We start from the raw sequence: 26,272 nt of genomic DNA, 5'->3' as shown, positions 1-26,272 counted from the left end.
ATAGCGGTCGCTCCCTCCTGTCATCTCTGCATCTGCACAGGAAACCTCGACCCACTGTGAATATGGCAGAAAGCGACCCCCAACACCAGACTCAAGCTGGGCAAGTACCATGGATATATCTTCACACCCACCAGTCCGGCATGCTGCATCGGCGTTGTGCGCTAACCAAGCCGCGTGTCGCTGTCCAGTCGTAACGCAGCGCAACGACAAAACCAGCACGCCCAGCTACGCCAGGAGTACTTGGAGCAGTGGCAGCGAGACGAAAACCTTGGCAAGCTTCGAAGGATTGCATTGCCGCGCAGCAAAGCCGCACCATTACCGTCCCAGGTTCGGGAGCAAGCGGCGGCTAAAATAATAGCACAATTCGATGCTGCATATCGAACCTCGTAATAGGTATTTCCCTTTCCATTTCTCTCAAACATTAGTATTTCCGTCCTGGGCACCTGGCTGACAAAAGCGATAAATCCCCACAAAAGCAGGCAGCAACTGCATAAAGTGCTAGTAGCCTGGGTGCCTTGGTCGCCTTATTTACAGCTGGCTGAAGGGGTTCCTAACCCCGGTCAGCAACCCATGTAGGCTGCATAACTTGGTAGAGTTGACGTCGGCGCAAGACGGGCGTGGTCGGGCTCAATAGCGGGCGAAAAATGAAAAGCGCAACGGGCTTGTCGGCAACTGTTAACTGGATTCCAAGCATTTACATAAACCCGAGTAGCTTAGGTATCTTTTTAATAATACCAGTTTAAAAAGCAAGAACGAGCTGGTGCTATTTTCAGGTGTTGAAAGGTCGGTATCCCATTGAAACAATGGGATTACGTTTTCCGTTGGCGTGGCCCGGCGCCCGTCACTTTTAAGCCTCATAAATGGCTTGGCACGCAACCCGTGTTGGGGTTTTCTGTTCGGCGCGAACCATGGATAGATGGCGAACCACCATTATGCTGCCTTCTAAGTCCCTACTTTTTTTCGTTCGATTTATTCCGTGGCACCGCTTGCAGGAGCAACTCCTCCGAAGTCGAGTTTGGAGGAGGCGCACCCTCGAGCCGCCCGCCAATGCACCATATGCCACGCCCGCCTCGCCAACAATCGCGCTTTATATGATCACGTACTGCCATCCATTGTATCCCTCCCAGCAAGGATCCCACACATTCAACCATCCTATTGTTCTTTGTAATTTGCAGATCCCGTCCGACGGCAGCCAACAGACTATCCCCGCCCAATTTAGAGTGCGACGACGGTGTCGCCTCGGGACGTACCGACATGGGTACCATGTTTCAAAACGGTGCAAACACCAGCGTGCGGGTGCAGCATGCCGCAAAGAAAAACAAAAAGAAGGTGGCCCGGCAGCGCGACCTTGGAGAAAGCATGGTCGTCGGTTTGAGCCATGTGGCAGCTAGAGGCGAGCCGTGCATTTGCTTTGCGGGTAAGTTTAGGACCGGTCCATCGATTCACAGCATGCACCGGGCAGCGCCAGCAACCGTTGGTGCGTGCACAGCAGCTGCATGTGCCAAATGGGGCCACTGGCGGCATAGAATACAGCGGACCAGCCCACTAACAAGGCCCAGCCGTCGCTCTTGTCTTGCTAGCCAGTGCGTTGGTCTGCTTCGTCCAGTCGCATGTTAGCCTGATCGCCCATCTCTGGCGAGCTCTGCAGCTGCTGGCTCCGGGGCCAACCGAGTGCGGCGGCCTAGCGCGGACGTCACCAAAAGCGCGCAAGAACAGGCATGAGCCGTTCGCCAGCGAGAACTCCAAGCACGCCTCCAACAACGGCCGACAGCGTGCCACCGACGACAAGGGCAAGGGCCGCAGGGGCAAGGGCAGTGGCAAGCGGCGGACCAACAATGACGAGAGCAGCTGCAGCGACGACGGCGGCGGCGGTTCGTTACGGTGCGGGCCGCCCCGTGACAAAGGCGCAGAGCGCAAGTTCGCGTGCCCTCTGTACAGATACGACCCCATCGTGCACCTGGAATGCCTGGCCTTCAAGATGACGGAACCCTGGGTGGTGAGGCAGCACCTGGCGCGGCGGCACAACGCAGACCAGCGCTGCACCATCTGCGGGGAGTACTTTGCAACGAGCGCCAAGTGCGAGGCGCACCTACTGACGCACCGGGAGGAGGAGTCGGCCCAGCAAACGCCTACCAATCGCGAGTACCACGATCTCGACCGGAACCAATACGCCGCCCTGGGGGGCTTCGAGGCGGCCACCCATGGCATGAACCAGCACGACAAGTGGGGGTGGCTCTGGAGGAAATCGTGCCCCGAACCAGACAAACCACCTCACCCCGGCGTTTTCCTCGACACTCTCCTCAAGGAGACAATTGACGTGGTACTCGAGGCGAGCGACCGCGGCGTGAGGCAGCTGCCGCAGCTTTTCCGAGACCACGGCATCACCGCCGAGCACCACTTCCCTCTTGTCCAAGATGTCCACAACACCCTGTTTGGAGCACGCCGTGGGGACGAGGCCGGCGACGGTTCCATGTCCATTTCCGGCCGCTCACGTCGCCTCCCCCAGTTCCTTGCAGACCGAAACATCCCCGACCACGGTGGCGCCCTGGCCAGCGGCATAGAAGCCGTCTTCTTCGGTGGCAGGCCCAGCCGCGCTGCATCGACGTTGGCGCTATCACAGCACCCGCCCCCACCTCCGCCCCCGCCACAGCCGCAGCCGCAGCAGCATCACGGCTGGAGCGAGCTGAGCTTTCCGCGCATCGGCTGGGGGAGCCTTCCTTACCAGAATTTCCTGGTTTTGTCCCAATCCAGCAGCCACGATCAGATCCAGCCGCCGCAATTCGTAGACCAATCCTTGGCTGCCCCGTTCTCGTCCAACCCCAACCCAAGCCTCGCCGCTGTCGACCCCCCTTCACCCAGCCTTGTTTTCGGGGATAATTATGTCGAAGGCGCTTATGGGGCTGACACGTACTTTCCGCGCGCCGACCAGACGAATGCGACTCCCCTTCCGATGGATAATTTTGACTTTTCGGCTTCACCAGTTCATGATGTCTCCATGGACGACACCAATCCGCCGACCAAACCCGCCAGCGCCATGCAAACAGCACTGGTCGACTGTGTTGAAGAGCCATCCTCTGCCGTCCCATGACAATTGGCCAGCGTCGCATCCATTGCCTCACTCTACATCTGCCATGCTCTGGCGCTTCTTGGTTTAATAGTGATGGCGAAGGAAGGGAGTGGGCAGTTGTATTATGTATTTATGACGGCACAGCCCCGGCCAGCGATTATCAGATTAGGTACCCGTACTTATTGCAATCGTTTTAGCCCTAGATTGAACCCAGCCCCTATTCATCTCCTTGTTCTTTCTGTTGAAGCGACGCCAGCATCCCATCAAGCACAGACGCGAACAAGGCCTCCAGTGACGCGTCTAGCCGTAACCCTGCTTCCAGAGCTCCCTTTCCTTCCAGGGCGCCTGTCACAAGCCCCCGTCCCTTGTCACGCCAAAACATTCTCAGCCTCGCTGCATTCGTCTCTATCCCTTCGGCTACAAACTGCGACTCGGCGGGTTTCTCCCGGCCGGGGAACAAGACGTCCCATATATTATCCCAACTGGTGGCCGGGTCCACCCGGACACCCGCTCCACGCCCGCCCTGTACCGCCAGCTCGGCCGCCTGCGATGCAGAGACGCCCACCTGGAGGTCGGCGGGCGGCTCTGGTGGCGGCTTGCACGCCCGCGAGACCACGTGTCTGTCACGGTCGGCGTGTCTTTCGAATTCAACGTAGCATATCGGGCAACGCAGGGGATTGCGATGCCTTACCAAAACGTGGTACCGGACCGCGTCGGCGTCGCTGAGTGTCGGGTCCCCAACGCAGCCGTGGTGCCGGGCGGGGTCGTGCCTGTAGAACGGGCAGGCGAGCAGCCGGCTGGCTTCCTCGATGCTGCACTCTCTCTCGCTCGCTGGGCTGCTCCCGGTGGATGATTGGGGGCTGCTGCCGCGGGATGACCGGAGGCGTTTGGACGGCCGATGGGGAAGCTCAAACTGAGACGTTCCAGGCGGGGAGGTCGGGCCCGCTCCGTCCCGCGAATTTTCCTTACCCGACTGAGCCTCCTCCCAGGCCGCGAGACCGAGGCCGACTAACCAAGGCAGATGGCAGCCGAGGCCATGTCTATTGCGCAGATTCGACGGCCCGGGCACCGAGGCGTCGAAACGTATGCGTCTTTCGCTGCCGCCCCCCTCCGAGTCGCTGATGTCGTCAATGCTCCGTTTGGACCGCCTGATTTGGGGAATGGAGGCAGTCGATGCTGGGAAATCTTGGGTTCGGCCAGCGCTGTCGCTCTGCGATGCAGACCATAGAGGAGCTTCGGCCGTGCCTTGCTGGGCCCCATTGGAATGCCGAGTAGTGCTACGTGTGTCTTCTCGTTGCTGCTGCTGCGCCTGTTGCTCGCCTGGCGACTCGCCGTACCACCGACTTCTCTCGGCCTGACGCTCCGCCTGTCGCTCCGTTTGCTGCTCGTCTGCAAGACATGGAGCGCGGACGCGGACACGGACGAGGCCCAGCCAGACGTAGATGGGCTCCAGCATGGCGAATGTGACCAAAACTGTCGGCAAGCGCGACTCTAGCTTCCAATTCTCGAAAAATACGGGCCGTAATAACCCAAGATTTCCTCTGACAACAAGCCTAGCCAGGGACGAGATGGCTTCGAGCCAGGGCGAGTACTCAGCAGCAGCAAGACCCAGGGAACGGCATTGCCTTGGGGGGACGGAAAAGGTCATGGGCGAGCGAGGGCAAGGGCGGGGAGGATGGCCGAAGATGGTACGGCTGAATGTAGGGTGTCGTTGGCTTTGTATGGTGATAGGGCATGGGTTGGATAGGTTGCTGAGTGCGATAGAGCCGCCTCGAGCTTGGGATAGATGCAAGTCGCGAACGTCATTGTGCGCTGAAAGCGCTTGCACTTGTAGGCAAGAGACATGAACACGGCGGGTGATCCGGCCTTAAATAGTGGCAGTAAATAAAGTCTCCATGAGGCCGAAAGCATCATATGATACGGTGGCGGAATGGCCATACGCAGTAGCAGCTCATCAAACACCAACTCTGGGTGCCTTGATGGCTCCAGGTCGCGGCCCCCAAGTAGCGGCCCCCAACACATAGCCCCAGGTCGCGGCTCCAAGGGTACGCCCGACGGCAAAAGGTCCTGACCACTCAAGGCAGCACGATGGGCACAGGGAGCTACCTAGGTGCTCGATCCGCCATCGTCAGCGCCCAGTCGCCCAGCCAGCACCGTAGGGCTGATGGTACCTTGCCTAGGAGTCAGAGGGGGACAAAAGGTCAGGCTTGGTCGCGTAAAACCAGCCGTGTTTCGCAGAGAAGCGCCCCAGGTCGGCCAAGGACAACACGATGTGCCTGGTGCTCCTGGGCTGGACACCATTGTGTCTTGTTACCGTGATTGGACGCCTTTGGTCCTGTGCGTCTGTTATTGAATGCGGGCCAATCACTGACAAAACGCCCGGGTTGTGTGATGGGCAACGGCCCCCCGCTCCTGCCCCCGCCCAATGACGCATGTACGAACAGCACAAGGATTGGACCAATACTCGGGCTCTTCGGGCTGCACTTTATAGAAACAGAATGCTGTGCCCGAGACAGCACGTACCTGTCAGATCATCAGTCAGAGGCATAAAAAGAAACCCATGTCCCGCCCGGGTTGGAGAGCAATCCTTTCTCAGATCAACCACAATCTCAATTCCCCTGAGCCCCCAGAGCCCGAGGCGGGCTCGCCTGGAACAGCCTGGAATCAGTGCTGGATGGGGCCCTGTGGAGCATGGGCGGGGGCCTGGCAGCGCCATGGAAACTGGAGATTGGAAGGGCACAGAAATCAGGGGAAGGTGAGGATCAAATCTTGGACGTAGGGGATGACGGGGATGAGGAAGGCAAATAAATACGGCCAAAGACTCACAGTCCTGTCGTCCGTCTAGACTTTTTGTATACTGGACACCTGACATGATGCGTCTTCTCCAAAATGCTTCACCACCACCACACCGCAGCCATGCTCAACACCAACACGAGACACACCACGACGGGCACCAGCAAATCCCCGACCGAGCCAGGCCTCTGGGCTTGGGGCGCCGCCAGCCGCGGCAGACGGAGCCGGCGATGGGACGAGCTGACGTCTGACCCCGTGCTCCACGTCCTCGACTCGCTCTCCATGACCGACAGCCTGGTGGTGTACATGCACATGCAAGGGTACCGCGCCTTCTCGTGGCTCTTCTGCCTGGCCACCCTCCTAGCCTTTCCTCTGTTGCTCGCCGGCCTGCTTCTCCTGCTTCTGCTCCGTTTTGCCGCCGTCCGCCTTGCCGCTGCCGTCCGCAGCCTCGGACCTGCCGCTGCTCTTGTCTTCCTTCTTGTCGTCGCCGTCCCCGTCGTCCTCGTCCTCGTCGGGGTCCGCCCGGGCCTTGCGCTTGTGCCGCTCGGCCGCTAGGACGTCCTTGACGTCCTCGCTGCCCAGGTCGGCGGTCTCGTCCCAGTCCACGTCGTACTCCTGCGCGACCTGCATGACCTCGGCGCGCAGGGCGTTGGCCTCGCGCACCAGCTGCTCCCAGCGCGCCACGTCGAAGCCGCGCGCCTCGTACAGGGCGGTGCGGCGGCGGCTGACCGTGACGTTCATGGCGGCCTTGTAGCTCAGGTCGCGGCTGATGAAGAGGAACCAGAGGTAGCCGGCCATGATGGTGGCCAGGCCGGCCAGGTACGTCACGGGCTCCACCAGGTCCCAGCCGGCCTCGGTGTGGAACGTGACGTAGTACACAACGCCCCACCACGACGCCAGGAGCCCAAATCCGCCCTGGGCGAGGCGGTGCGCCGACCGGTGCGCCAGCTCGTCGCACTCGCGCTTGATGTCGACCAGGCGGTCAATGGAACGCGACATGCGCCGCAGCCGCGTGCGTAGAAAGTGCGTCCGGTCGTTGAACGACGGCACACCGACCCGCATCTCGAGCCCGTACCCTTCCACCTCGATAACAAACTCCCGGCCCCTAGCCGCGTCGCGAATGAAGTCGCCCATCTCGGTGCTGCTGCTCCACCGCACCCACCGCTTCTCCTCGTCCGCCCGCGCCGACGCTTCGTGCCCCAGCCCAGAGTACGACGCCACGTGTGAGCCACTGGGTTTGTGCGGGTTTCCTTTGTCTGGCTTTTCCTTTGTTGCCTTGTCCTTTTTTTCTTTGCTGCCCTCGGCGGACGCATCTTCGGCCCGGAAGTACACGTTGGGTATCTTCTCCTTGCCATCTTCCATCACCGGAGGTAGCTCGGCCTGGATAAGACGCTCGACGTACGAAAGGGGTTGCTGTGGATGTATTAGGAGGGCGAGCGGCTGGATCTCGTCGTTGCTGGAGATGGACCGACCAAAGTCGTGACTTTTGCTGTTGTTGTCCCTGTCCTTTTCGACCGACACGGGAAGCGGAATGATGAGCTTGAGGAGCCTCGTAGGCGTAGTGAGGAGCTTGCCTGGATGTTGGGTGGGGACGGCGGTTAGTTTGGCAGTAGGCATTTGGGCATGTTGCACGGTGGCATGCGCCTTCACCCACCCTTGGACAGCTCTTCGTCCTTGCCGGCGCCGCCCTTGTCCTTCACGGGCGGCTCGTCGGCCTTGTCACGGTGCCACGGCCGCTTCACCTGATGTTGACGGAGCCTGACCTCCTTCTCCTCCTCGTCTAGGCCCTTCTGGTTGAGGTCTCGTGCGCGCGCGGCGAACACGTCGTCGCCGTCATGGTTTCCAGGCGTCGATCGCCTGCAGTGTCGGGCGGTCGGTGTGAAGGATCGACACGCCTGTTGTGCAAGCGCAGGGAGGCTGGACCGTGGTGGTACAGCCGACAGAGGCCTGGGCAAGGAAGTCACGGCGCAAAGGCGGGAGGGCGTCGGGCGAGGCAGGCGGGACAGCCGAGCGGGGAGCCCGAGCCTGAGTAAAGCATTGTTCATGACGCCCAGTCTGTCGGCTGCATCACACTGGCCGTGGGGATGGGATCGGGGCTCGGATTGCTGGACAAGAAGGGGTTGGAATTGTGCTTATTTCTAGCGCATGGAGAACGAGCTGGGCTGGGGATTTCTTGGCCTGCCGCCATTTGCAGTGACGTCATAACCAATGTACTTGTCAGGTGGCAGCAAACTGCTGTTCGCAACGTGGAATGCCGCTGTTCCGCAAACGTGGCATCCATCCTTCAACCCAACTAAAAACGACAATTGTAATTCCATTGCTGTCGCCTGAAGACCATCTTTTGATACCATTTTTTGCCCAGTCACAAAGTCGGTTGCGCACGCTCAAGATTTCGTCCTCAGCGCGTCAACGTGCTAGTGGTGGGGCTTGACATTGATAAAGTACCACAGTACATGCTACTCGCTCGCTCCCCTCACGTTTCTCTACTTGATGGCCCCCTTCACAGCAGCTCTAGCCTGCCCATCCACTGCCACCGATCGATCGATGACTCCATGTCCGTCCATCAAGCCTGTCACCAGGCGCTGCACCGTTCCACCGTCGCGACCCACGGCAGCGCCTAACCTTGGCAGGCAGTGCAGGTGACGCACCCGATGAACTGGGCCTTGTGCCCGGCGTCGTTGCCGGCGTACAGGTTGGAGTTGCCGGGGGACTCAAGGATCGCCAGCCCGCTTCCAGTGCAGTCGCCGTGCGAAGCGCTGTCGTTGTTGCGTGTCCAGTATCAGCAAACGACAGTAGGATGATCCAAGAAGAAGCCGGCACTACTTACTCAAAGAGGCGGCAGAGCGCCCCCCGGTCCGGCCCGGCGGACCCGACACTCCCGCGCCAGGGCTCCGGGATAGGCTTGCAGCCCCCGGTGCCGACAAAGAAGTTGCCGCACGTGTTGCCCCAGCCGCTGCCGGTGCAGAGGAAGACCTGTGAGAGTTCACCAGCGTCAGACTAAGCTCGGTACTTGGGAGAAGGGTAGGGGACGTACATTGCCTGGGGTCCTCTTCTCGAGGCCCGCATCCGCCGTAGGGGCCGCGGCCACCAGAGGCAAGAAGGCGACAACTGTAGCGAGGAAGGACTTCATCTTGATGGCTGGGACAGATGGTTACTAAAGGGCAAAGGCGAAGTCTTGTGATGCAAGTATCCTGTGCGGAACTGTCTGTGGGCTGGAGATGAGATTGATGGGAGTGGCGCCTGCTTGCTGTCGTGGGTCAACTTCAGGACGAGGGAAGAGGACGCTGGCTCCCATTTTATACCCATCAAGCCGTTCCCCACGGTCGCCCAGTCGTATCCTTACTGCCTGCCTACCTGCCTTTCCGGCAAGGCCGAGTGCGTCTATGACCAGATCACACGCGGTCTTGTGCACATCTTGCATCATGACGGCCGCCGAGAAGAGAGCGGGCGGCATGGTCGGGAACCTCCGGGGCTAGCTCGGGTCCAATGAGACTGGGAGGCTAAACGAGGAAAACTTGGGACGGTCCAAGAAGGCTGGCGATACAACCGTCGTTGGCCGGTGTCGTCTCTGCGCCCAGGCAGCCACCGAGTAGCGGACCGGACCAGCCGTGCAGCAGGGCGTAAGCAGTCGGTTCCGCGCATCGGCTACCGGCTCTGTGCCGGCCTGCACGCCCCACCCTTCCGTTCCGCCAACCTGCAAATACCAGCCCTTGTGGCGTCTAGTGCCTGAGCAGGTGCGCGCCTCCAGTTGGTGGGCGCTGATTCAGTCTAGACGCTATTGCTGACGGATGCGAGGTTGAAGCTCATGGGAACAAACTCGGTGTCTGGGTGCTTAGTTTGCCACCCTCCATCTCCAACGACTTCTCTGACGACGCCGACCTGTCGTCGTCGCCGGCTCGTATTCGACGCTCTTCACATGCAGCACAGATTGCCCGATTTCGGTGCGACTCCGTGTTTTCTGCCGTGTGACGGGCTGCACCACGACTTCCAGGCTGGCCACTGGGCTCGGCAGACCAAAAGCGGATGATCTGTGTTTTTTTTTGTTCTTCTTTGCCTTCCATGTCGGCGACACAGCTTTAGCGAAACCCCGTTGGTTCGAGTACGCATCTTCACTCAATGTCGCCCGACTCGGTCGACACATCCAGCCCCGTCCTTTAGGAGTCGGTCACTGGATACCTACGGGCCAGTAAAGGTCACCCACGATCCAGGGTGGGCGTCATCCGACACCCCACCTGATAGGCACGCCAATGATGCCTGCCACCATCACATCACAGCTTGCGTGGTGTAATGGTTAGCATTGCTGCCTTCCAAGCAGCAGATTCGGGTTCAATTCCCGACGCAAGCATCCCTCCAAGTGGCCGCAACGCCACAACATTATGTTTCTCTTTTTTTTCTTTTTCGCCGCCGTCCTCGGGCCCCCTGATAACTTCCTCGGCCGAGGATATCGAGGTACGCATTTTTCGCAAGAAGGAGGTATCGATTAATTACTACTAGCAGAATCCCGGCCCCTATTTCCCCCACCAGCTGTCGCTCCTGTGGTCCATTGCCACGCATAGCAGCGCCATCAAGGCCCAGTCCACGCCCGGCTCGACCGAGACTTTGTACTGTTGCTTGGCCAGGATGAAGTCCCGGACGCCATAGTCGCGCTCGAACCGGGCGACGACCTTATTGTCGGCCGTCGTGTCCGTCACCTCGCCCTTGAAGGCGCCCATGTTGCCACCCATCTCGAGACACTCCTCCCACCCGCCCGTCAGGGGGCTCATGAACTTGACGGTCGACTTTGAGCCGACGACTGGCCTTTGGAGATTCTCGTTAGCCCCTGGAGAATGCAGGGTTTTAATGACAGCGCAGGGTGGGAAAACTTGCGCTTAAAGTTGCCTTTAATGTCGACAATCTTTTCCCCATTCTCGGGGTCCTGGTCCTCCGACTCGTCGTCGTCGAGCACCTCCTTCTTCTGGTCCTTCTTCTTCTTGGGGTAGTGGATGGCGAACGAGGTGAGCAGATCTCCGCGTTTGAGGCCCGAGTAGTCGTAGGCCATGTCGAACAGGTGGCGCGGCTGGTCCTTGTCCTGGACGTCCCAGACCTCCTTACGCATGCGCATTGTGAAGAAGTTGGTCTTGATCTGCAGCAGCTTGCGCTTGGTCCCGGCCTCGAGGACCTCGTAGCGCTTGCTCCGTTTCGTCTCGCGCACCACCAGGCTGATGCCGTCGTGCCCGACCTTGTCGGCGCAGATGCCGAGCAGCTTGGTCTGCGGCGCGGGCATCGGCTGCGCCAGGTGGGCCATTTGCTCCTTGGCCTGTAGCGCCTGCTCCGGGGCGAGCTGGACCGTCGTGACGTCCATCCTGTCGACGGGTCTGGATGCTGGAGGAAGAGTGCGGGGGGGTTGGGGCTGTGTGGGATGAGGTGAGGCGCCGCGACAACTGCACCGCATCGAGGAGGGGAAAGAAACGAAAATGCAGAGAACGGGTAGGGCTGTCGCGCTGCTCTTGTACGGCTCGGCGCCTTTCAGGATCCAGCCTGGCGACCACGCCTGGGGGCACGGCATTCAGAACCAACAGCTTCTTGGCCCGCGCCTCCCTGCTGCGCCTGCCAGGGGCGTGCTGCCAATAAGGCCATGTATGGGCCGTCGATCATTGAGCTGGTCCGCGAGTAGCGCTGTGATGGTGGGTGGCCTGGTAGCGCTGTTGGCTGTGCTGTCGCGCAATTTGCCAGGAGGATGCGAATCCCGGGCGAGGTCCAAGAATAAGCTTACATCTTTGTTGTTGTCGGCAGTGTGTACTGTCGGCTTGGCCAGGCGGGATTGATGGGGTGCAGGAGGTTGAGGAATTTGGTTGAAACCTGGACCGGCCAGCCAGTGCAGGGCGGATAAAAGCCTGCCCTGTCCTCCTATGAGCTACACGCACCCGAGCAGTGTCACGTCCCGCGTGGTACCCTCGCCTGGAGAGACGGGCGATAAGCAAGCGTCAAACAGCGCAACACCACCGCTCCCAGCCCCCAAAGCATGGAGATCTCGCAGATCTGCCGTGGCCGACGCAGGGGTCTTCAGCTCCCGAGCGCGCGGCCGGGTAGGAAATCAGCCCATGCCTTCTCGACGGCTACCCGCATGATTACCAGCTAGCCCACTCTTGTGCCTCGATGCGAGCCCGCGGCCAGTAAATCGGGACTGGCGGCGCACACAGGCGAGGGCGGCAGTGACGCTGGCCCGGGGCGCGCGACGTTGTGAGTGGTGGGATTTCTCTGCGGCGCAGCGCCGTGTCGGGGCCGGCACGTCTGTGGCCTGCATCGCGGGCCAAGGCTCGACGGAGAATCCCACGGCCAGCGGGCCGGCCCAACATGGGACCCAGCCGGTGGGACAGGCGGTGCGAGGTGGGGAGGGGCTCGTCGGGTGACTGCGGTATTTAAACAGTCACCGTCTGGCGCCGACTGCGGTCCGGGTGTATGAGTAATAACTTTGCGCGAAAGGACCTCGACTCGACTTTGACTGGTGTCCGGCTCCATCAGAATCCTGTCCTGTTTAGAAACGAGCAAACACTCGCAAAAAAACTCAGACCCAACGACGGATCCAAACCCCAGCAAAATGGCACACGCAAACGAAGACGAGGCAGTTCGCCTGCTCGTCCAGGCCCAGCGCGCCGGCGGTCACTCCAAGATAGACCCCGCAGCCCTGGCCGGCCTGGACCGCGCCGGCGCCTACCGCGTCATGCTCGCGCAGCAGGAGGCGCTGGGCGAGGAGGTCGGGCTCTACAAGACTTCGCTGATGCAGCCCGACGGCACCGGCATCATCGCCCCGATCTGGCGGTCGCGCGTCGGGACCAGCCCGGACTTTTGCCTTCCGACCGCGTCCTACGCCGTCAAGGGGCTCGAGTTCGAGGTCGGCGTCCGGCTGGGCCGTGACGTCCCCGCGGGCGAGGGCGTCGACGAGGCGGCGGTGGCATCGGCGGTGGCGTCGTACTTTGTGGGCATCGAGATCGTCGGCACGCGGCTGGGGGAGCCCACGGCCGGGAAGCAGCTTGGCCCCGCCGCGGGGCTGGCCGATAACCTCTCGGCGCTCGGCTACGTCTTTGGCGGGGAGTTTGCGCGGGGGACGGACGTAGACGGCCTTGAGGTCTCGTTCGAGCTCGACGGGCGCGTGCTCGACAAAAGGATGGCCAAACCGGGGTTCGGCGCGGTGCTGACCTCGGTCGTGGCCTACGCGCGCGCGCAGCACCCAGACATGCCGCTCAAGGCCGGCACTGTAATCACGCCGGGGTCTGTGAACGGATGTATTCTGTTGCCGCCAGGGTCCAAGGGGAGGGTTGTGGGAAGGCTGGGTAGCGACACAACCGTCGAGTTCACTCTAAGTTAATGGGAGCGGATAATGGGACGAGTTGGGAGTTACATTTTGGCATTACTATGCATATGCATCGTAGCAGTATCTAATAAGCATTACTGAATAACATTAAAGGTCCCCCTAAGCGCCAATCGCTTGCGGGTTCCAGAACAGGCCCTGCGGATCAAACGCGCTCTTCAACCCCAGAAGTTTCGCATACGTCGAGGCGCCATAGTACTGATCGTGTGCCTGGGCCGCCGACAGCGTCGGGTCGACGTAGTTGCTGTAACCCGCAAACTCGACGCCCGGCATGGCCGACCTGATGGCGTCGCCCAGCCCCTGGAGGTACGTGCCGATGGCCGCCGGGAAGCTGGGCCCTCCCGCGGTGCCCGTGGAGCCGTAATTTTGGAACACCCACAGCGTCGAGCGGTGCGAGTAGGCGCTGGCCGAGGCCGACACGGCGTTAATGCGCGAGCCGGGCCCGCCGTACAGGTTAATGATGGTGAACCAGCTGCCGCCGGCCTGCCCGACAGAGGCGGCGCTCGAGATGATGCGTTGAAAGTACGCCCGGGCCGCCGCGGGCGTCAGCGGCGACGCCTCGGGCACCGTCAGCGACTTTGCCAGGAACGTGTCGTGCTCGTCGTACGCGCCCGCCTCGGTCGGCTGCGCCAGCGGGCCCCCGCCGCCCAGCTGGGTCAGGCTGGTGATCCAGTCGACCGCCTCGGTGCTCTGGCCCGACGGCGCGGCGCCCAGCCCGCGCAGCAGCTCGGGCTTGATGACGCCGTCGAAGCGGCTGCGGGGCCCAAAGTAGGTGCCGCTGATGCTAAAGGTCTCGCCGTCCATGTAGATGCCGAGCCCGAGGTTGGCGTCGACGACGGACGCGTTGCGCGCAAAGTCCTGCACGTGCAGCAGCGCGCGCGCCCCCCTGTCGGCCGACGAGAACATGTCGGGCAGCTGGACGGACCAGTTGATGACCGGCCCGGGCGCGGGCTGCGTGGCGAGGTGGAAGGCCGTGACGATGCCGAACGACTCGGCCGCGCCGCGCAGCGCGTAAAACAGGTCCGCATTGGCCGCCGCGCTGGCCTTAACCGCCGTGCCGTTGGCCAGCACCACGTCCAGCGCCACGATGGAGTCGAGCGCAAGCCCCCACGCGCGCGAGCTGTAGCCGAAGCCGCCGTGCGTAAAGTGACCGCCGATGCCGACGCCGGGGCACGTGCCGTGCGACACGGCCCGCTGGCCCTGCGCGTACAGCGCCGACGCGAGGTTGCCGAGCCGGACGCCGCCGCCGACGCTCGCGACGCCCGAGGAAGCGTCGACGCTAACGGTCTGCAGGCCCGCTAGGTCCACCACCAGCGAGCCGTCCTGCCCGCCCTGCGCAAAGGCCGCGTACGAGTGCCCGCCGCTGCGCGCCTGCACCTTGACCTTGAAGAGTGCGGCGCAGGCGACGGCGCCCTGGACGTCCTGGACCGAGGTGCCGAGCACGATGACGAGCGGCTTCCAGGGCAGGCGCAGGTTGTACGGCTTGGACAGCTGCGGGTAGCTGGGCGAGTTGGGCGAGCTGAACTGCAGCTTCTTGGCCGTCAGGCAGTCCAGGATGGACGCGAACGTGGCCGAGGCTGATGCGCTGGAGCTGGTCGAGGTGGCCGTCTTTGTCCCCGTGCTGCTGCGGGTGTTGGTGATGGGCAAGTCGTTGGTGTTGGTGCTACGCGCCGTGGTGGTGGTTGCCGCCGTCGTCTTGGCGGTCGTCTTGGTGGTGGTTCCCGAAGGGCTCGTCGACGACGACGAGCCCTGGCCTTGGCCATTGCACTTGCCGAACCCGGGCTGGCAGCCAGCGTCGCAATACGCGCTCGTCTGCTGCTTTGTTAGAGGTGGTCCGGTCTAGGACGAGTGCGGCCCATGGCCCCATGCTTGGCACTTACACTTCCGCACCAGCCGTACTGCGAGCAGCAGTCTCCAAACTCGGACCCGAGACAGGTCGGGCCCCTCTTGCCTCCGCAGTTGCCCTCTTGGCTCACCCGGGCCCCAAACGCGAGGCCCGGGAGGGCGAGGAGGGCGGCGGAGACGGCGAGAAGGCTGGCGCGCATCCTGACAAGAAGGTATCAAGGGGGTAGCAAGGGCTCTACGATAAGAAAGAACGTGTTTGAGCGAGTGAGCGAGGTCGCAGCCTCTATAAAGAGCGACAAACGAAGGGCAGGCGTGAGAGGAGTACCCAGGCAAGAGCTACAAACGAATGATAGACATGGGAGGAGTACCCGGCAGGATCTTGCCAGTATCGAGCTGTCGTCAGCCGAAGCAAGTCCTGGGTGCTTGTATTTATGGCCAAGTCGCGAGCCCCTCGTGTTCGCGCCCGACCCTCCATCCTCTGCACTCCCGAGTGGCTTGCGAGATGGTGTGTTGTTCGCTAGCGTGTCGCACGTGGCTGGCCTCGATACGAGCCGTCATGGCACTGGCGCCTGCGCCCGGGCTCCTAGCGCCCGCTCCAACAGTCGGTATCGGACGCTGGCCGACGCCACAGCTGGCGGTGGTGTTGGAATCGCGCGAGAATAAAGGGGGGTCGACGGCTGCCTGCGTGAGTCAACGGGTGGTTAATGGCTACCGCACCCAGTGAGGTTGGATGTCGTCGGAATTCTGAGGCACAGCTTGGCGTCAGCCCTTGGCCGCTCGCATTACACTGGCTGAGCTATCCCTCGCTCGTGTTGGCCTCGAGACGGATATGTCCTGTTTGGGTATTGCTTACCTGGAAGGACTAGGACAAACCAGCCCACAAACCGATTTATGGCTCTTTGCGATAATACTGTGTACTGTCGCGGTTCCGAAGGGTACGAGAAAATGACGAGCTAACAGTCGTCATAATAGCGCTAGAAACGGGTTGAATAAAAATAGACAAAGGCTCAAAGCAAGCGAATCTAAGCCGCTAGTCTCCGCCACTTTGCCCTCCACGTGCTGGCATGACACGCTTTCTCTCTTTCTTCCGGAGCTCCTTTGCCCCCTCCATCTTCCTTTCCAGCTCGACCCTCTTGCGTATCCGCTCCTCCTTTTCCACCCCCCTCCTGGCCCGTTCCTCCTCCACGGTAAGAAGCCCATGCGCCTTTCTGTATGCCGCCTCCCTCGCCCTTTCTTCCTCATGCTCCCTCAGCGTCTCGACGCTGAGCGGCGTCCCGAAGAACTGGACCTCGGTCGTCTCATCCGAGCCTTCGCGGAGCCGCAGCCGCACCGCATACCGCCGGTCGTCCAGGGCCCGGCCCAGGAAGCACACGGGTGTGGGCCCCTGCCAGGTTTGGCGCGACGGGTCCAGCACCTGACTGCCGACGGCGGCCCGGGCCTCGGGCAGGAACCGCCCCTCAAACGCCGTCAGCGCACGCACCGTCGTGTCCCGGTCCCGCGCCGCATCCAGGTCCAGCGGCTGTGAGTACTTGACGTGCAGTATCTCCACCCTGTCGCTCTCCTCGTAGTCCGCCGCCGCGACGTGGTACTGAAGCACCTTTGCGATGCTCAGGCGCCGAAAGTTGGGCAGCTTGGCCTTGGCCGGCCTGCGACCGCCCAGGCCCAAGGCGGTGCGGTGGTCCTCGAGCAGGTCGCTGACCAGCTTGGCGGGCGTGACGTTGACGCCGCCGCGGGCCTGCTCCAGGTCGAGCTCGAGCGTCTCGAGCGCGCGGCACGCCGACAGGACGGGCCAGACGTCGAGCGTGTGCCTGGCGAAGCGGGACTTGTTGTCGTCGAAAATGGCAACGCTCACGTGGCGCAGCAGCGCGCGCGACTCGGGCCGCATGCGCTCGCCCATGTCGCCGAGGAGCTGCGGCATGTCGGCGAAGCAGTGCACGTTCTTGCCCCAGAAGACGGGCGCGGCCTCAGCATGCGCCTGCCGGCAGGTCAAGAGAAGGCCCAGCCCCGTGCGCGCGACGCACCGGCAGCAGTCAAACGTGGTCGGGCGGCTCTGACCGGGGAATTGCCACACGGCCCATGGCGGGCTCTCCCACGTCGTGGCGTCGCGGGGACTTTGGGGACATGACGCCGCGTGTCTCCTGGCCCACAGAGGCTGCTCGTCCAACAGGACGAGTCGGTAGATGGCCTCGCGGAGCTCAATGCTCAGGCGGAAAAATCCTTGTGGTTGTTCCATGGCGCTTGCATGTAATGTTGTCTGTCATGTGTGGAATGTATCAGTTCTGATGCCACAAAGGAGAGACGCCGGCATTTTAGGTATCACCACGGCAGAAGCGTGCTGAGAATCGGGGGCAGGGCAGCGTTTCAAGGCCTCACTGCAAGTAATCGCCAGGGGTCACCGTCCCAAGCCCGGCGGTGGAGCTCGGCGTCGATGAATCATGATGTGCTACCAAGGCCACGCCGTGCCGCCGTGTGCCCTGGCCGGTTGACGAGTCAGCGGTGTCGCCATCTCGTTGATACTATGCCAGATGTGGGCGACAAGGGCGTTTGCACTGGCATGAAGGGCACAAACCCCGCCATAGGCCTTGAGTTCAGCCCTACCGGGTCACCGCCAAATAATCGATCTTCGCAAGCGATTCCTTGCATGGATAGACTATAACAGACAATGCCGTATATTCAAGTACAGACACCACGCGTCCAACACCATTAAATGTTATCAAGCCCGATACCCATCATACACTTTTCCCGCGGACACGAATTCCTGCCAAGACTGCTACAGGCCCACATTAACAAGGGCCATACCAAGTCCTGCCATGACACCCAGCCCTGACAATGGCATCGCCGTGGCAGCAAGCGCCTTGCTCGTCGATGTTGCGCCCACGTTGGCTCCCGCCCCGGTGGCCTTGGCTCCGCCTGCATTTCCAGTGCTGTGTTGCGTCAGTGTATGTTGCTTTGTCTTTAATCACGGATGTGTCTCGGCTTACCTGTCTCCCGCCACTCCTGGCACCGACGCGCCAGAGCCAGAGCCAGAGCCAGAGCCAGAACCGCTGCCAGCTCCAGTACCCGTTCCAGTACCCGTCCCAGAACCTGCCCCAGAACCAGAACCAGTCCCAGCGCCAGATCCTGACCCGCCAAGAGAGTTGAGAAAGGCCTCGCTCTTGGCGACCGCGTCGGGACTGCACAGCCTATCCATCGTGCTTTGGCTGAAAACCTGGGCTGCAGCCGGGCACACATCCTTGGCAAAGAAGATGGCGCAGTACATGTACAACGCGTTGACCACGTTGGTCGGTTCGTTCAGGCTCACGTCGCAGTAGCTGAGGCAGGTGTTGACGTTTGCGCCGCCCTTGCCTGCGCACATGCACTAAAAGTCGCGCCCATGTTTGTTAGAGCAAGGTAGAGCCTCAAAGGGAATCTGTAGCCACCAACCGTCGCGAACCCTAGCGTCATGTAGTCCCCAGGGCAGGAGAGGTAGGCCTGGTCGAGGCACTTCCCGCAGTTCCCGTTAAAGGCGGCGAAGATGTTGTTGGCGGCATTGGCGGCGGCAGAAAGGCAGACCAATGCCAGGCCGAGCGAGGCGAACAGGCGCGTCATGATGTGCGGCGGCGTTGTCGAGAGTAGTTGCGTGTGCGTAAGAGACGATGGGCTACCCAAGGGCTACCAAGAGTCGAGCCAAGTGCGGGATCTGCGGAGAGACGAAGCTTGGCCTGCCGAGACGGGCAGATATGGCTGGGCATCTCCCGTTTTAAGCCCCATCGCGCGCCCGCTCAGCTGGATGTCGAGCATTGACGGGCGGCCTCTGGCCATGACGGGAGCTACAGCTCCGGCACGAACATGCCCCTGGCGTTGGCGCCGGGGATGTAAGGGACCTCACGGCGATTGGCCGCAGGATGCGGCTGGACGCAGGTGCAGCGCGACTTTTTGCGCCGCGGGGCTCGAGATCCCGCGTTCTAGACCGTGACCCTGGGAGCGGCTGAGCTAGTGCGGCGAGATGTGGTCCAGGAAGCGAGTGCCAAGACTGCCCCTGAGCGCCCGCTTGCCCTAAGGGTTGTATGCTTTCAGCCGCACCTGCTAGAGGCCAAGGGATTTCTCGTTTTCAACCCAAGCTACCACAACATCACACTGGGCTAATCGCCCTTCCCACACGACAGGCCACCCACCTGTCGCAACGATGTTGGCAGCTAACCGACGTGTCAAACCCCAAGGCAGACAGGCCAGGGTGCGCTCGATAGTGCGAGGTGCAGTGGTGGTGCATTTGATAATGGTGGAAGACCCTTTTTGGGCTAAACGTTGCGCTCCCGTCCGGCCGTTCCAGACAGGGCTTTCCAGATTTTCTCCGAAATGGTCGACAGCTCCAGGTGGTGGTCTCGAGTACAATATGACAGCGGGCCTTTGGAATATACGTACCTGCACACACCGATTTGTTTGTTGTGTGAGAACAATGCGCCACATTTCCATAGGTAGCCTACCAGTACCCAAACTATTAATCGACAGATGCTTACGCTTTGCTTCGCAACTGTTCACTCGCAGCACCTAGCCCAATAGCGCCCAGCCCAACAACACCTCCTGTCAGAGTTGTCACTACCACTTCACTCCAGGGCTTTTATCACGCGGAAGCTTGCCGTCCACCACGCTGTCGCCATGTCTTCTGGCAACAGCGTAGCACGGGCCTCAGGGCAACTGGAGCTGACCAGCAACGAGGCACAACTGCTGTTGGGCGCTATCCAGCAGCACGTCGGCACTCGACCCGAAGGCATAGGAGCCCACGTCCCAGGTGAGCCCTCCCAAGTTGGGCCCTACCAGGCTGAGGGTGAGCCCTCCCCAGGTGATATCTTCCAGGGCGATCTCTTCCAGGGCGATCTCTTCCAGGATGCGCCCTCCCCAGGTGATATCTTCCAGGGTGATCTCTTCCAGGGTGCGCCCTCCCCAGGTGCGCCATCCCCAGGTGAGCCCTCCCAAGTTGAGCCCCAAGCTCCTGATGATGAGGCCGTGCTCGCCTTTCTAACCGAGCGGAAACTTCCCAGCATCAAGCTTCCCATCCGTTTTTCAAAGGGACTCCTGGTGCCGGGTCAGGTGGACGAAATCTCGCGCCTCTTTCTGGAGAGGACGGCGGCCTATCCTGGGCTGAACCTGAGCCTGGCGTATATCGAGGGCGACATATTTGTCGACTCGAACATGTCTCTTCCGGCGGGCCTGGAGGGTGAGCTAGTCGGTATCAGCCGCGTGTTCGCCAAACGCGCGGGCTGCATTGAACCGGGTGTGGATTTTGCGACGAGGGGGAGGTAGGTTCAGAAAGGCTGGCTTGGACGTCTTGGATACGCCAAGTAGGGAGGGTGCTCGCGGATATGGGCAACTGCAGTGGGAATAAGTGGTGCATGTAATTAACTGGCCGATGGAGGTAGCAAATGGCAATATGGGCTTACACTGGACATTCGACATGTCGGCACACCAAAGAAGCAGTCGGAGGCCAAACGAAAGAAATTATATAGTTATTTGTCCTTAGATGTCGTATCGCATAAATCATCAAGTCATCAACGTGAGCTACAATCTAGTTTAATCGGTCGCGTCCACGCGGAAGAGCGCCAAAGACAGGGCATCCGTCAGCATCGTGCCCTGTGGCCTCCGGTGCACGCTAAGCAGCCTGCCAAGCTGCATGTCGCCTGACGGGGCGGGGCCCGGCGACGGCGATCTCAAGCTGCTGGCCTGGCTTTCGGGCCCCGGAACCGCCAGGCCAAAGTCGGAGAGGCTGCTGACGCTGGACGCAGACCTCGAGTGCCTCCGGGGCGCACCGCTGAGGCCTGGCACGCCGAGGTCCTGCTGCCGCTGCCCGTGTCCCCGGACGCTGCCGCCTCCTGCCTTGGTGGCGTTGCTTCTCCGCAGGGTGCCCGCCCGCTCGGGAGGCGACGCGTCGGCAGAGCCACGTCGTGGTAGTGGTGTCCCCTCGGGCGGTGTCGGGGAGCGCGGGGGATGCTGGCCCGGCGACGGCGGCGGTGGCAGCAGAGACCCGCCCCGCGGCTGCCGAGGCGCCTCGAACCGCGCCGCCCTGACTTCGGCGTCGACGCCGGCGCGCTCCTTCTTACGCTCGTCACGCAGCATGTTCCACAGCGACGCGACCCAGCGCTGCTTCTCCTCGGGCCGCATGGAACGTACGGGCAGGACCTCGGCGCCGCCCATCTCGCGCGTGGGCCAGGGGAAGCTGACGGCCATCTCGCGCAGGGTCAGCGGGTGCAGCTGGCGCAGCACGATGCGCAGCTGCGGCTCGACGTTTGCGACGGGCGCAAAGGCCCAGTCGGGCCGGGCCTCGAGGCGGGCGGCGATCTGGGCCATGGCGCCGACCAGCCACTCGACGGCCACCTCGTCCGGCACGGACCCGGCCTTGGACAGCAGCCAGCCCAGCATCTCGGGCGAGCCGGACTGGTTGAGGATGGGGATGCTGCGCTTGTCGTGCTCGCGGTCCTGCAGCTTCATGATGAAGGCGTTGTACTCGTCCATGGCGCTGGGCGACAGGCCCACGAAGCGGCCGTCGTTGAGCGAGGCCACGATCTCGTCGCCCAGCGCGATGCCCGACTTGATGCCGCTGTTGAGCCCGCGGCCCGGCCAGAAGTGCACCGTCATGGCCGCGTCGCCCGCCACGGCCACCAGCGCGTGCGGTCGTCGGATCGACGGCGCCTCGGCCGGCGGCAGCATCTGCACGCCCTCTTTGACGGCCTGCACCACGATGGGGATGCGCACCACGTTGATGACCTCGCCCTCCTTGAACCCGAACAGCTTGAGCCCGTCCTCGATCGACTTCCAGAGCGGGCTCTCGCGGTCCTCGGCCGGCGCGAATACCTGGCCCTCGGTGAAGCCGTCCGGGATGGAGCCGTCCTTGCGGCGCAGGCAGCCCGGGTGGCCAAACGTGACGGGCTCGCCGTCCAGCCCGACCATGCGGTGCCACTCGTCTTCGGTCAGCTGCATGTTGAGGTAGCCGCGGCCGTCGTGGTCGCTCGCGTTGAGCAGGTAACGGGTCTGGCCGAGCGTCAAAAACACGTTGAGCGGCTGGGACCAGGGCAGGCCCGCGGGGCGGTCAAAGGCCAGTCCCAGCGCGTAGCTGCGGCCGCGCTCGTGCTCGACGCCGTGGAAGTAGGACTTGCGGACCCACGAAGCAGCGCCGTCGGCGCCCAACAGGACGTGGAAGTCGCCCAGGCGGCCCGACGCGAGCGACTCGCGCGTGGCGGTCTCGGCGTGCAGGTGGATCAGCCCCCTGAACTCGTGCGACTGGCAGCGGCGCAGGAAGCGGTCCTCGACCTTGCGGATCTGGATGTTGGCCGAGCCAGGCCAGACGGCCTCGGGCCGGCCCTCGAACAGGGCCTGCAGCGACCCCGGGCTGAGCAGGCGCGTGACCGACTCCTGCAGGGTCACGACCTGGTCGCGCCGGCGGGCCGTCGGCGGGTAGCCGAACCACGGGGAGACGCCGTCGGGCGCCGTGGTCTGCACCCAGCGGCGCTCCCAGACGTGGACCTCGACGCGGCCGGCGCCCTTTTCGGCGAGCGAGATGGCCGAGGCGAGCGCGGTGGGCCCGCCGCCGACGATGGCGACCTTTAGGCGCGCGGCCGGGTAGCGGTAGCGCACGCCGTCGGGCGGGGGCGGATCGAGCGAGCGGGCCAGGACGGGGTCGAAGAAGAAGTCGAGCAGGGCGGCGGCCTGGGCGCGGTCGGCGAGGACGGGAACAGGAACGTGGCCGTGGACCTGGCCGGCGACGGCCTCGGGCACGTGGCCCTTGATGAGCAGGAAGCGGACGGCCTGCATCAGCGGCGTGGTGGCGAAGCCGTCGTGGCGGGCGCCGAAGAACTGGGCCTGCACGGCGGCGGCCAGGTCCGGGATGCAGCGGCAGGCCTGGTCGGCGGCGATGGCGCGCAGGTCGGTGGCGAGGGCGCGGTTGCCGGCGCTAATGGTGGCGAAGCGCATCAGGAAGATGCGCGCCCGCTCCAGGTCCGTCCGTCCGTCCAGGCTGCCCGTGCCCCAGGCCTCCTCGAAGACCTTTGGGAACACGATCTCGTGCGCCCCAGCCGGCCCCGCCGAGCTCCCCGCGCTGCCGGTAGAGTCTGGTGGGCTCGACGGCACCGCTGGTGGGCTTGGCCTCCTGTCGCCGCCAGGGGAGATGGGCCGACTGGGCTGTGTGCGGACGAAGAGTCGACTCTTCATTGCGTTGGGGATGTTGGTGAAAGGGAATGAAGGGAGTAGAGGATGGGCGGGTTTAGTTTAAGCAAAGGGATCGATAGTGTGTATTAGGGTGGAATAGAAGACTGTCAGAAGGGAGAAAAGCAGCGAGCACGATAAAAAAGAAAAGCTGAGGAAAGAAGAAGCAAGCTAGAAGGAAGCAAGATGAAACCGGTGGGAGGGCAAGCTAGGGCTGTACAAATACCCCCGCAAGATGCCAATGCGGAAACAAAGGAGTCGACGGGGGACGAGTGCCAGCAATGCCATTCCCAAGAGCATGGGTAATTGGCTCGTCAAATCGACATTGCCGACTTCCAATCGCCGCCTATCATGACCTGCATCCCCCACCCTCTCTCCCCTGCTTGGCTCGAACGCTATTTTTGGGCCGTCAAATCCTTCTTTGGGCACCCAGCCAGTCTTCTGCCGCCAACTCTGCTGGGCGCTAACGCGGCTCGCCTTGGGGAAAATTGGCAGCTATGTGGGAACGGAAGGGCGGGTGCGCTGGCTTGGCCCTGTCGCTTGGCTGGACCGCGCCCGGCAGCACAGCCACTGGCCACCCGGCTGGTCGCGCTTCCGAGACGGTGCTGCACGACGCCCGGGCGCGAGCCGGGGTAGCAACATGAGGCCGCCAGCTGGCTGGGCTGGACTGTGGTTTTGTTGCACCACGGCGCCAAGCAGTTGGTCTTTGTGCGCTTCAAAGCCGTGTGGCAAAATGACTCCAAGTGTCCCAATTTGCCTGTTGCTATTAACTTGGAGGTCGACTAGGTCAAAGGCTTGCCAGGATTGCTTGCACCCTTTCAACGTAGCAACTTCTGTTCCAATCACATAGTTTCTTTCTAGGGAAAGCGATAGATTTTACCGCCGATAACCAAAACATTGCCCTTCGCTCCGGTCTAGCTTTGGATATAATTCCGCGCCCGTCAGCACGACGGTACTGCCCCATTGGTCCAGGCCGATATACAATGCTGACGGCTGTTGTTATTCCATCCCATAATTAATTAACCAACGCACATGGCCGTTTGGGTTCTGGCATATGCGGGAACCGTCACTCAACGCTCTTGCGGCTTCAAGCAAAAAAAAAAAAAGGGCGAATCTCTTAGCCCGATCTCCCCACAAGAGGACCACAAAGCCGGCGCCAAAGAATGGCATTAATATGTGTCTCTCAATCACGATGCTTTCTTCCTTTTCTTTTGTCGTCCTGTCCGCTTCAGTAGGATGCTTTGTTCCTTTGGGATATTTGGAGGACAATCGTGCCTTCAACGTTTGTATGCATAGAGGAAGCACTCAATATAAAACGGCCGATTCTACCCCCAGCACTTCCCCCTTCTCCTATTCGGTATCAGCACCGAGCTGTCAAAACACACCCAACACACATCCTTGACAGCTTCACCATACCCGTAAGTTTTCCCGACTCGTCCACTTCCGCACCTCGACTCGTTCCTTACCGCAACCATGGCTGCTGCAATTGCAACTCCCGAGGCAAAGATCCTGGCGGAGATGGTCGGGGAGGTGATCATGGAGCACACCATCCCAATAACCGGGTGCGACAACTACGAGATGCGGGAGGACGAGAAGAAGATGCTGGCAGCCATCGCCAAAGAGGTAAGTCCCGTTATCGGCCAGACCGCCGAGGTCATCTCCGTCCCGATGGGCGACCGCTGCGTCAAGGCCCGGTCCATGGTGATCTGCACCGCCGAGCGCCTGGAGCCCGAGGCGCGGACGGAGATCATGCGGCGCGCGACCAACGCGCTCAGGACGCACGAGTTTGACGTCTTCTTCCGCACCGGCGAGATGACGCGCGAGTTCGCCGAGGCCATCATCGCGAGCAGGCAGTGGATTAGTGCCGCGTGGGGCTCGGACGGCGGGCCGGGAGCTGTCGCCAAGTCCGGCACGGTCGACCCCAAGGCCGCCGTGCCTAGGCGTCAGCTGCCGCAGCCCGCCGCCTCTCGCATCAAGCCTCCCACGGCCACCGCCGCCCCGGCCCGCAAGGTCACGGCGCTGCCCCGGCCTGGCTGCGCGCGGCCTGCTTGCCAGCCGGCCGCGCCGGCTCAGCGGAAGGTGACCACGCCGACTCCCAGGGGCTCGGCCACATCGGTTCCCAAACGATCGACCACGCCGATTCCCAAACGGTCGACCACGCCGATTCCTGCAAAGGCATCTACTCTACCTACGAGGAGCCCAAGTGTTTCGACACCCAGCCGACTCAGGGCGCCTAATGTCGTCAAGGTATGAGGACTGGCTGCTTGGAAATGAAGCACCTGTCTTGAATGGTTTTTTCTTTATTTTTTTATTTTCGTTAGCACGTTTTCGCTGGTTCGGAGCTCATCAATCATGTATTCAATGTCGCAATACCCAACCGTCCTGTCCATCTTGTAATAATTACATGTGTTTTCCCCAGAGTATCGAGCGCTGTGCGGGGCTAGAATGTGTCAATGTCGCCTGATGGCCAAAAACAGGAGACTGCGCCCCTAGCCCCCACCATGCGTGCCCCTAACAGCAGCCTGCCTAACTACTGGAACAAAACTCCCCTAGCTGACGACATGCGCCCACTCCAGCTCCTAGACCCAGCCCCAGCATACCGCACACGACAATCGCCGCCAACGCGAAAGCTGCAACAATGACGGCGCGCGCCACGACGGCCGACCAGCGCCTACTAGCGGCAGAAAAGGCCTTGACCGAGCGGGCCGTCCTCCTGCAGAGCCCGCTCTGGATGGCCGCCGTGGGCTGGGTGATGCTTACCGGCCGCTTGGCCACCTGGGCCGACCGCGAACTGCTGCTCTTCTCGACCGGCGTCGCCTTGCCCGCCCTCGTTGTGCCCGCCCTCGTCGCTCGCCCCAAAACTGCCCGCCGGCCTCCTCTCCTCGCCCAGCATTGGCTCAAGCTCAACCTCTGGGTGTTCATCGTCGTGTGCTGGGGCACCTACTTTGGCTCGCACTACTTCTTCCAGCTGATGGGCATGCGCTACCACTTCCCCGCCATCCGCCTCACGCTCGACTCGGACGTGCTGCGCGGCGGCGGCGGCGGCG

At 62.0% G+C, this 26,272-nt stretch overlaps 15 protein-coding genes and 1 non-coding gene across 17 annotated transcripts; 7 read left to right on the top strand and 9 right to left on the bottom strand.

Moving 5' to 3' along the window:
* Positions 1-62: 62 nt before the first annotated feature.
* Positions 63-390, top strand: GGTG_12482 (hypothetical protein; the record flags this gene model as incomplete). The annotated part of the gene is made up of 2 exons (XM_009230380.1): positions 63-133; positions 189-390. 2 exons carry the CDS (start codon positions 63-65, stop codon positions 388-390), a joined length of 273 nt encoding a protein of 90 aa, XP_009228644.1.
* Positions 391-1,130: 740 nt separating this feature from the next.
* On the top strand, positions 1,131-3,294 carry GGTG_12481 (hypothetical protein). Its single transcript, XM_009230379.1, has 2 exons — positions 1,131-1,417; positions 1,560-3,294. Exons 1-2 carry the CDS (start codon positions 1,255-1,257, stop codon positions 3,086-3,088), a joined length of 1,692 nt encoding a protein of 563 aa, XP_009228643.1. The 5' UTR covers positions 1,131-1,254; the 3' UTR covers positions 3,089-3,294.
* A 73-nt stretch (positions 3,295-3,367) lies between these two features.
* On the bottom strand, positions 3,368-4,523 carry GGTG_12480 (hypothetical protein; the record flags this gene model as incomplete). The annotated part of the gene is made up of 3 exons (XM_009230378.1): positions 3,368-3,412; positions 3,489-3,687; positions 3,772-4,523. The coding sequence occupies 3 exons, from the start codon at positions 4,521-4,523 to the stop codon at positions 3,368-3,370; spliced, it is 996 nt and encodes a 331-aa protein (XP_009228642.1).
* Positions 4,524-5,961: 1,438 nt separating this feature from the next.
* On the bottom strand, positions 5,962-6,174 carry GGTG_12479 (hypothetical protein; the record flags this gene model as incomplete). Its single annotated transcript, XM_009230377.1, has 1 exon — positions 5,962-6,174. The coding sequence occupies one exon, from the start codon at positions 6,172-6,174 to the stop codon at positions 5,962-5,964; it is 213 nt and encodes a 70-aa protein (XP_009228641.1).
* A 46-nt stretch (positions 6,175-6,220) lies between these two features.
* GGTG_12478 (hypothetical protein) lies at positions 6,221-7,905 on the bottom strand (the record flags this gene model as incomplete). The annotated part of the gene is made up of 2 exons (XM_009230376.1): positions 6,221-7,434; positions 7,515-7,905. The coding sequence occupies 2 exons, from the start codon at positions 7,903-7,905 to the stop codon at positions 6,221-6,223; spliced, it is 1,605 nt and encodes a 534-aa protein (XP_009228640.1).
* A 572-nt stretch (positions 7,906-8,477) lies between these two features.
* GGTG_12477 (hypothetical protein) lies at positions 8,478-8,990 on the bottom strand (the record flags this gene model as incomplete). Its single annotated transcript, XM_009230375.1, has 3 exons — positions 8,478-8,616; positions 8,688-8,833; positions 8,895-8,990. 3 exons carry the CDS (start codon positions 8,988-8,990, stop codon positions 8,478-8,480), a joined length of 381 nt encoding a protein of 126 aa, XP_009228639.1.
* Positions 8,991-10,133: 1,143 nt separating this feature from the next.
* On the top strand, positions 10,134-10,205 carry GGTG_20252. Its single transcript has one exon. It is a non-coding gene; the product is annotated as a tRNA-Gly (tRNA).
* Positions 10,192-12,196, bottom strand: GGTG_12476 (hypothetical protein). Its single transcript, XM_009230374.1, has 2 exons — positions 10,727-12,196; positions 10,192-10,652 (listed from the first exon to the last, which is right to left on the bottom strand). The coding sequence occupies exons 1-2, from the start codon at positions 11,403-11,405 to the stop codon at positions 10,369-10,371; spliced, it is 963 nt and encodes a 320-aa protein (XP_009228638.1). The 5' UTR covers positions 11,406-12,196; the 3' UTR covers positions 10,192-10,368.
* Positions 12,197-12,271: 75 nt separating this feature from the next.
* On the top strand, positions 12,272-13,331 carry GGTG_12475 (hypothetical protein). Its single transcript, XM_009230373.1, has one exon. It carries the CDS (start codon positions 12,438-12,440, stop codon positions 13,203-13,205), a length of 768 nt encoding a protein of 255 aa, XP_009228637.1. The 5' UTR covers positions 12,272-12,437; the 3' UTR covers positions 13,206-13,331.
* GGTG_12474 (hypothetical protein) lies at positions 13,311-15,253 on the bottom strand (the record flags this gene model as incomplete). The annotated part of the gene is made up of 2 exons (XM_009230372.1): positions 13,311-15,020; positions 15,089-15,253. The coding sequence occupies 2 exons, from the start codon at positions 15,251-15,253 to the stop codon at positions 13,311-13,313; spliced, it is 1,875 nt and encodes a 624-aa protein (XP_009228636.1).
* A 300-nt stretch (positions 15,254-15,553) lies between these two features.
* Positions 15,554-16,436, top strand: GGTG_12473 (hypothetical protein; the record flags this gene model as incomplete). Its single annotated transcript, XM_009230371.1, has 1 exon — positions 15,554-16,436. A coding segment is annotated over one exon (224 nt), but the record flags the coding sequence as incomplete, so codon positions are not given.
* On the bottom strand, positions 16,084-17,286 carry GGTG_12472 (hypothetical protein; the record flags this gene model as incomplete). Its single annotated transcript, XM_009230370.1, has 1 exon — positions 16,084-17,286. One exon carries the CDS (start codon positions 17,284-17,286, stop codon positions 16,084-16,086), a length of 1,203 nt encoding a protein of 400 aa, XP_009228634.1.
* A 454-nt stretch (positions 17,287-17,740) lies between these two features.
* GGTG_12471 (hypothetical protein) lies at positions 17,741-18,641 on the bottom strand (the record flags this gene model as incomplete). The annotated part of the gene is made up of 3 exons (XM_009230369.1): positions 17,741-17,977; positions 18,035-18,411; positions 18,477-18,641. The coding sequence occupies 3 exons, from the start codon at positions 18,639-18,641 to the stop codon at positions 17,824-17,826; spliced, it is 696 nt and encodes a 231-aa protein (XP_009228633.1). The 3' UTR covers positions 17,741-17,823.
* Positions 18,642-19,488: 847 nt separating this feature from the next.
* Positions 19,489-20,588, top strand: GGTG_12470 (the record flags this gene model as incomplete). Of its 2 annotated transcripts, none has more annotated exons than XM_009230368.1 (2): positions 19,489-19,507; positions 19,822-20,588. In XM_009230368.1, 2 exons carry the CDS (start codon positions 19,489-19,491, stop codon positions 20,331-20,333), a joined length of 531 nt encoding a protein of 176 aa, XP_009228632.1. In that variant the 3' UTR covers positions 20,334-20,588. The 2 variants fall into 2 exon arrangements, with proteins under 2 accessions (XP_009228632.1, XP_009228631.1); XM_009230367.1 differs by lacking the exon at positions 19,489-19,507 and having other exon boundaries at positions 19,663-19,872; positions 19,933-20,588.
* Positions 20,541-23,458, bottom strand: GGTG_12469 (hypothetical protein). The gene has a single exon (XM_009230366.1). It carries the CDS (start codon positions 23,229-23,231, stop codon positions 20,601-20,603), a length of 2,631 nt encoding a protein of 876 aa, XP_009228630.1. The 5' UTR covers positions 23,232-23,458; the 3' UTR covers positions 20,541-20,600.
* Positions 23,459-24,698: 1,240 nt separating this feature from the next.
* On the top strand, positions 24,699-26,272 carry GGTG_12468 (hypothetical protein; the record flags this gene model as incomplete). The annotated part of the gene is made up of 2 exons (XM_009230365.1): positions 24,699-25,472; positions 25,703-26,272. The coding sequence occupies 2 exons, from the start codon at positions 24,699-24,701 to the stop codon at positions 25,865-25,867; spliced, it is 939 nt and encodes a 312-aa protein (XP_009228629.1). The 3' UTR covers positions 25,868-26,272.

Source organism: Gaeumannomyces tritici, assembly GCF_000145635.1.
Source record: "Gaeumannomyces tritici R3-111a-1 unplaced genomic scaffold supercont2.8, whole genome shotgun sequence".
In the NCBI taxonomy this organism is placed as follows: Eukaryota; Fungi; Ascomycota; class Sordariomycetes; order Magnaporthales; family Magnaporthaceae; genus Gaeumannomyces; species Gaeumannomyces tritici.
Note: the sequence above shows the minus strand (reverse complement) of the source record. Positions and strands in the feature narration are given on the sequence as shown.

What these genes read in the sequence shown, in the direction of transcription:
- GGTG_12469 (XM_009230366.1), bottom strand. Translation starts at nt 23,231, where the DNA reads ATGAAGAGTCGACTCTTCGTCCGCACACAGCCCAGTCGGCCCATCTCC.
- GGTG_12476 (XM_009230374.1), bottom strand. Translation starts at nt 11,405, where the DNA reads ATGCCGTGCCCCCAGGCGTGGTCGCCAGGCTGGATCCTGAAAGGCGCC. An exon ending in CATTAAAGGCAACTTTAAGC is followed by an intron (nt 10,653 to 10,726) that starts GCAAGTTTTCCC and finishes TCCAAAGGCCAG; the next exon opens with TCGTCGGCTCAAAGTCGACC.
- GGTG_12475 (XM_009230373.1), top strand. Translation starts at nt 12,438, where the DNA reads ATGGCACACGCAAACGAAGACGAGGCAGTTCGCCTGCTCGTCCAGGCC.
- GGTG_12481 (XM_009230379.1), top strand. Translation starts at nt 1,255, where the DNA reads ATGGGTACCATGTTTCAAAACGGTGCAAACACCAGCGTGCGGGTGCAG. An exon ending in GCCGTGCATTTGCTTTGCGG is followed by an intron (nt 1,418 to 1,559) that starts GTAAGTTTAGGA and finishes AACAAGGCCCAG; the next exon opens with CCGTCGCTCTTGTCTTGCTA.